This window comes from Alligator sinensis, unplaced genomic scaffold, assembly GCF_000455745.1.
Source record: "Alligator sinensis unplaced genomic scaffold, ASM45574v1 scaffold890_1, whole genome shotgun sequence".
NCBI classification, from domain to species: Eukaryota; Metazoa; Chordata; order Crocodylia; family Alligatoridae; genus Alligator; species Alligator sinensis.
In genome coordinates, this window is record NW_005842948.1 from 362,057 (window position 1) to 369,682 (window position 7,626).

General features: G+C 45.8%; 1 protein-coding gene across 4 annotated transcripts in view; it reads left to right on the forward strand.

Moving 5' to 3' along the window:
* Positions 1 to 7,626, forward strand: part of CEP170B (centrosomal protein 170B) — an 82,115-nt gene that overhangs the window by 46,110 nt on the left and 28,379 nt on the right. For all 4 annotated transcript variants that reach the window (XM_025192601.1, XM_025192600.1, XM_025192602.1 and 1 more), the window contains 2 exons: positions 1,736 to 1,849; positions 4,170 to 4,646. In XM_025192601.1, coding sequence (XP_025048386.1) covers positions 1,736 to 1,849; positions 4,170 to 4,646 — 591 coding nt within the window. The remainder of the gene's footprint in view (positions 1 to 1,735; positions 1,850 to 4,169; positions 4,647 to 7,626) is intronic.

Sequence of the window (7,626 nt, forward strand, 5' to 3'; positions counted from 1 at the left end):
CCTGCCTATGCAGGGGGTCAGACTCGATGATCTCAAGCAAATCCCGGGACGTCTCAAGCAAATCCCGGGACGTCTCTCAAGCAAATCCCGGGACGTCATTCTCCCCCTGTACTCGGCCTTAGTGAGGCCGCAGCTGGAGTACTGTGTCCAGTTTTGGGCTCCACAATTCAAAAAGGATGTGGAGAAGCTTGAGAGAGTCCAGAGAAGAGCCACGCGCATGATCAGGAGGTCAGGGAAGCAGACCTACAATGACAGGCTGAGAGCCCTGGGGCTCTTTAGCCTGAAAAAGCGCAGGCTCAGGGGTGATCTGATGGCCACCTACAAGTTTATCAGGGGTGACCACCAGCATCTGGGGGAACGTTTGTTCACCAGAGCACCCCAAGGGATGACGAGGTCGAATGGTCACAAACTACTTCAAGATCGTTTCAGGCTGGACATAAGGAAGAACTTCTTTACTGTCCGAGCCCCCAAGGTCTGGAACAGCCTGCCACCGGAGGTGGTTCAAGCGCCTTCATTGAACACCTTCAAGATGAAACTGGATGCTTATCTTGCTGGGATCCTATGACCCCAGCTGACTTCCTGCCCTTTGGGCGGGGGGCTGGACTCGATGATCTTCCGAGGTCCCTTCCAGCCCTGATGTCTATGAAATCTATGAAATTGAGCATTGCATGGCATTTCATTAATGCCCGCATTTGGCATGAGTCAAAATAGGATCCTTGCCTGGCCGCCGGCTGGAATGAAGACCACTGGCAGAAAAAAGGTGTGTGCCAAGCCAAAGCAGGGTGACTTTAAAGAGTTCTTGAGCTAGCTACATTTCCTCCTATGGGCTGAACAAGGCGAACACATTCCTCGCACCGTACACCATGAAAGAATTCATGCTGTGGCTCTCCTCACCATGGCATTAACCATGAGAGGAGAGCATTACAGCAGTTTGACCGACTTTGCAGTATGAGTACTTTCACACTTGCTGTGGGCTAACTCCAGAGAGGTGCCTGGATCATGGGAGAGAATCTGCAGTGGAGATTTGCCCAATAAGATTGCATGTTACACAGGCTTGGTGCTGTGAGTAGGATTTGATCTTTGTGGGTGGCCTACTCATATTTCTGCCTTTTCCTCTTTATTTTGTTTCTGTTAGAGTTCAATCTTGCAGGTTATCACAAAGCTCCCAGAGCTTTCAAAACTGTAGCACTACTGTAGCAGTATAGGCCTGGCATCTACAACTAAAACCCCCATGCTAACCCAGCTTTGCTTAACTAGGAAGAGCAGGAAGGATTTATTTCACCGTTTTTCTATTGTTTTGCATTTTGCTCAGGTTGGACACTGAGCTGAGGAAGATTTGCTCTTTAGTTTCTAGGCAATAGCATAACGATACTGTTTAGGTTCACAACGCAGCAGGGAATATTTAAAATGCAAAAAAAAAGCAGACAGCATGCATTACATATTCTCTTTACTTTCTTCTTTTTCCCAACAGCAAAGCACGAGACATGAACTAAACAGGAGGGGAGGGAGAGGTGATTTTTCAGTCAACATTTTGTAGTGCAGTGCAGAAAAATTGCTTGAGTGCAGTTACTACTAGAGATCAGGACTAGTTTGATGACTGTGCGCTAGGCAGGGGTGTGTTCTTATCTGTTCCATTTTCTCCGTTTCCTGTCAGCAGGCTGTACACAGTTGGTTGTTTGAATCCGATAGCTTCCAGTGATAGTTGATCTTCTAACCTCACTTTTACCTTTCCCAGAAACTGCCCCTTACCGCACCCCGCTCTATGGTCAGCCATCCTGGTGGGGAGAGGACGATGCAAACAACAAGCTAGAGAGACAGGAGGACAGAAGGCAGGAGGAACATTACTCGGGTAAGCAGAGGTGCCCTGTTGAGAAGAAAATTCAACATACACAAAATGGGCAACACCAAAAGGCCTGCTGGATTTTTTTATAATCAATTAGTACAAGTGTGTGCAAACTTTCTAACCCCATGCAAGCCAGATACCAACATCTTCCTATGGCTAAAAGCTGCCTGATACTTATGATTTTATATGCGTGTCCTCTAGACCCAGTGCTCTAATTTTTTAAAGAGTCTCATCCTACTTCACCATCACACCACTAGTTGCTGCTAGACATCTTATAGGCATAGACATTAGGGCTGGAAGGGACCTTGAAGATCATCAAGTCCAGCCTCCTGCCCCAGGAGCAGGAAGTCTGCTAGGGTCAAAGGATCCCAGCAAGATAAGCATCCAAATGGTTCTTGAATGAGTCCAGAATGAGTCCAGAGTAAGTGCCTGCACCACTTCTGGAAGGAGTCTATTCCAGGCCTTGGGGGCTCGGACCGTAAAGAAATTTTTCCTTATGTGCAGCCTAAAACGATCATGGAGAAGTTTATGACCATTGTTCCTTTTCCTTGTTATCCCTTGGGGCGCTCTGGTGAACAGACATTCCCCCAGATCCTGATGCACACCCTTTACATAATTATAGGCAGCCACCAGGTAACCCCTGAGCCTGCACTTTTCCAGGCTGAAGAGTCCCATGGTTCTCAGTCTCTCATCATAAGCCCTACTGTTGCCCTCTGATCATGTACATGGCTCTCCTCTGGACTCTCTCAAGTTTCTCGACATCCTTCTTGAATTGTGGAACCCAGAATTGGATGCAGTACTCCAGCTGCCGCATCACCAAGGCTGAATACAGCGGGATGATGACATCCTGAGATTTACTTGAAAAGCGCCTATGGATGCAAGATAGAGTTTTGTTTGCTTTACCAGCTGCGACATCACATTGGTGGCTTATGTTCATCTTGAGGTCAATCATGACCCCCAAGTCTCTTTCAGCCATGGTGCTAGCGAGCATAGAACAGCCAAGCCTATAAGCGTGCTGTGGGGTATTTTTCCCCAAGGTGGAGTACCTTGAATTTTTCAGTATTGAACATTATCAGGTTTATATCTGCCCACTTACTAAGCTTATCCGAGTCAGCCTGGATCACTAGCCTATCCTCAGGTGTGGAGGCTGTGCCCCAAAGTTTAGTGTCATCGGCAAACTTGGCTAGTCTGCTTCTAACCCCAATGTCCACATCATTGATAAAGTAGTTAAAGAGAATTGGTCCAAGGACAGAGCCTTGGGGGACATCAGTGGTCACAGGGTGCCATAATGATTTGCATCCATCGACTACTACTCTCTGGGTCCAACCTCAGAGCCAATTTCCCAGCCATCGTACTGTGGTGTAGCCGAGGCCACCATCGGCCAGTTTTTCCATGATGAGAACATGGGACACCAGATCAAAGGCTTTTTTAAAGTCCAGATATATGATGTCAATCTCTCCTCCCTTGTCTAAGTGATATGTCACCTGATTATAGAAGGAGATGAGATTGGTTAGTCAAGACCTACCTGCAACAAACCTGTGCTGGCTGTCCCTCAGGATGTTGCCCTCAGCCATCTTATCAAGAAGGGTCTCTTTGATAATTTTCTCCAGAATCTTACCGGGGATTGAGGTCAAGCTGACTGGCCTGTAATTCCTGGCATTGGTGTACAGACACATAAGTGTCCCATTGGAAGCTCTAGGCTTCCTTGCACTCCCAGGTGAACACCTTTTCAGGGTTGGGGTAGGTTTGGATTCCCTTGGGTGCCCTAACTTGCTGGTTATGCAGTAGTTGCCTAGTGGGCTTGCATTGGCGGTTATCCACCCATCCCCTGGCGGGCTTAGTTTAAAGCCCGGTCGAGCAGGTCAGCCAGTCTGACTTAGAAGAGCCTCTTCCCCTTGTAAGTCCCCATCTTGGATGCAGTGTCAGAGATGGAGGACCAACACAGACTTTGCCACCTTCCAAAGGTGCCTTGTTTGACCTGCCTTGCTGTACGCAAACGCCTCACAACACACAAATGGAATAAACCTGACGGTGCTAGTCCTCCCCTCCAGAACATACCTAAAGCAAAACTGAAATTGCAGATCCAACTAAGACCCGAACACTTCATTGCGTACTCAATTTTTTCCTTTGGATAGATGAGAGAAAATAAATGTGATGGATGGTAGTCACATTACTCAGTGCACAACTGAAAGATTCACAGATAAGTAATTGTGCTGTTATTTGCAACTGTGTAAAAAGAATCTGCCAGATGTCTTAACTTTGGTATTTTGTTTAAAAATGATTGAATTATCTAATGGTTTTTCTCTATTTGTTTTTGAATCCGTAGAAAGAACAAAGGAGATGCCCCAACATGAAGAAGAGCTCAACGGTAACATTAATGCTTATAGAGACTCCCAGGAACAGTCGGTATATGCATTCCGACGAGAACCCAGTTACTTTGAAATCCCCACTAAAGAATTTCAGCAGCTGGCCAAATCTCCTGAAACGCAGGTCCATGAGATCCCAACCAAGGACGTTGACTCAGTAGTTCCACCTGTTGTGCAAAGCCATGCCTCTTTTACCATTGAATTTGATGACGGTACACCTGGTAAAATAAAGATAAAAGATCACGTTACTAAATTTTCACTCAGACAAAGAAGACCCTTTAGTAAGGAACCTGCCCACACGGAGATGATCTCAGCGGAGAGCAAAGTGGCTGATTGGCTGGTACAGAATGATCCAAGTTTAATGAGAAGACAGTCTCCGGGAGATGACGTGTACAGTACGAAGAGTGATCTGCCCATTCATGTGAGGACGCTTAAAGGTGAGCTCTTGTTTTGCAAGCACACCATGCTGTTGGTCAACTTTCACCTTAAGGAGAAGAAATATTGCTGTCCCTTAAAGGAAAACTGTATCAATTTTTCCCAACCTAAAATTTATAAGGCAAGAAGCACTCTTTCATCACTGCTGATATCCCTCCACCTTGTACAGCAAGTGTCCCTGATGCCACATGTGATGCTAGCACTGAGATTCTCTAAACCGGTTCCTGCCCTGCTTTAATAATGGGGAATTTTCAAAAGCACTAATTTAAATCAAGCATTTCATTTTCGCATACTTGCTGGTTGACATTCTCTTGAGCACTGCCCAGGTGCCCATGCCAGTGATTTTTTGATCTGTTAGCAGGATGTGCTTTCATTGACTGTGAGATTTGCTGATGAATCTCAACTGCAGTGGGTGGGAATGCATGCAAGTGATTCTGCTCTATCTGATAAAGAGATTCCAGTTTGGACAGCCACCTGCTCTTCTGATTTTTCCATGTGGTGGTTTTCACTGCTTTTGTTACTCCAGCCAAAAAGCATGTGAAGCTTGGGGAACTACTGAAATATTTTGATGTTTCACTATGCAGATAATGCCACTGTACCCTTTTCACTAAAAATATGAGTTGAATTGGTAGTTGGGAGTATCTTTTTGTCTGCCTACATGTAGGTAGAGGGATGTCTCTCATGTGAATGTTCCAGTATTTATTTGTGTGTTTGTGATGTCCAGACTGGATTACTGTACAGGCAGCTCTTGGACTTACGACACAATTGGTTCTCGAAAACCGCGTCTCAAGTTGAAATGTTGTAACTCAGAACTGATTTTCCCATAGGAAACAATGTTATTAAATGCAAGACTGGTTCCTGAACCAAGGCTCGATACCCTATTTTCACTAAAAATAACCCAGGATTTTGTACTTAATCCATTATAGATGAGTAACATAGCTACATTAATGTATTTATATTGTAAATAGCAATCGTGTTGATTTGGAAGGACTTCTTTGAGGTGACTTTGCTGGACTTTTTGAAGGGTTCTTGGCTGGAGTCTTCTCAGGAGTCTTGGCTGCAGGTTTTTCTGGAGTTTTGTCTGCTTTAAAGAAAGTGTCCAAGGAAGTTTGGACAGATGTTCTCCAGGGAGATGGGCGACGTAGCGAACTTGTTCGTTGGCGTGGCCTCACGTCAGATCAGGTGTTGTAAAGTTGAAACTGCCGTCAAAGTTGAAACCAGGTGTCAATTTATAAACATTGTAACTTGAAATGTTGTAAGTCAAGGACTGCCTGTACAGTGTGCCCTTTTTGTGCGGCTGTCTTCAAAGACATCTTGGCTGCCTCCTCAAGTAGCAGTAGAGGCCCTTATAGAACATTTTACACCAGTCTTCTACATTCTTACTGGTTTCATTGCTTCCAGGAACAGTTCAATGTCCTGACCTTGAGTTGAAGGTAGGACAGGGTGGCACGAGCATTTGTAGGGAGCAACCTACTCTGTCAGATGCTATGAAAGGAGTGTTCGTTCTGTCCTGCCTTCTGCCTGTCTTCAGACTAACATGACTAACCATCTCTCTGAGCTTTGGTTGTAAGTTCTATATGGGTTGGATCCCAGCCACATAAGAAAAGGTGTCATCTCTTATGTGCTATTTTGACATTTAAAATCTGGTAGGAAACTTCCTCTACAGCCCCAAGATTTTGACATTTGGAGCTGAGTTCTCCCAGCTATGAGCACTTAAATTGAATATATATTCCCTGTTGTTGCAATGACACTGTATTGACAATTCCCTTGTCTCCTCTGCTTTTACCTATGGCCTTTTATAAACTGTTCGTGGTGCTTTGGAAATTATGCTTTGCTGCTTGTGTGTGAGGATTTGAAATGGAGATTTTGGGGTTCCTTGGATAAACAGTTACCTGAGAATACAGGGGAAGGGACCCAGTGATTCATGAGGCCCCTTCCAGCAGTAGCCAAATTTTATTGATCTTTAGAGCATTATGCAGAAGTTATTTCTTTTATCACTTTTTTCTGGGATAAAAGGCCTAATGAGTTCTTTGGAGGGCTGCATCCTGGGTTGAAGCATTTTGTGACCAAACCCTCATCTTTCACAGCTGCAGACATGACTGGGGTGGGGAGGAGCAGGTGGAGCTGAGCTTCCTGGCCTGGCTCGGCCCAGCCCAGCATGACTCAACCCACAGTGCCTGGGGTCTGGTCCACAGGAACCAGGGGCAGAGCCTGGCATGGACTGGGGCAGCTGCTCCCCACCCCCATGCAGCAGGGTCCTTCCCCTTGGTGGGGGGTGCTTTAATTAGAGCGGCACCAAGATATGCTTGAATTAAGGATTAAGGTGTCCATCCCTGGGCAGCTTTAGGCTCACGCAGCTGCTCCCAGGCTGTGGTTGAAGGGCAGGAGCTGCAAGTGCCATGGGACACTTTTACACGTGCTTCAGGAGTTTGGGGGGGTGGGGGGGGGAGACAGTGCTTTAATTAGTGCAGCTCTGAGATCCACTCTAATTAAAGTGCCTCCGTGTCTCCTGTATCAGTGTCCTTGCACTTAGAAATGGCGGTGGGGGCACTTGAACTAAAGCTCGTTCGATGAGCTTTATTATTAAATATTGGTTATCAAATGAGTATTGGCCATATAGCTGGTTAATAATTGGCTATCAATATCGGCCAAGAAAAATCTTTATCGGTGCACCCCTAATGGTTTTCCTTTGTGAGGCAGGGGTTTGAACCACCTTGTCTCACTACACATTATTATGGTGTGGAGACGGAGTTCTTTCCCCAGTTCTCCTGATGACTTGCTGAGAGTCCTCAAACAAGTCATTTATATCCTCGATATTTCCACTTTCCCATCTTGTGGGGGCTATCATAGCTTCCCTGCCTTTCTGAACTTCACCAAAGAAAGCTGCTTCAGGGCAGAGCAGTGTTATTACTATTGACGCAGACCAGAGTTCAATAAGAAATAACCCTCCATCAAAAAACAGCATTATCCCCCTTCCCTAGG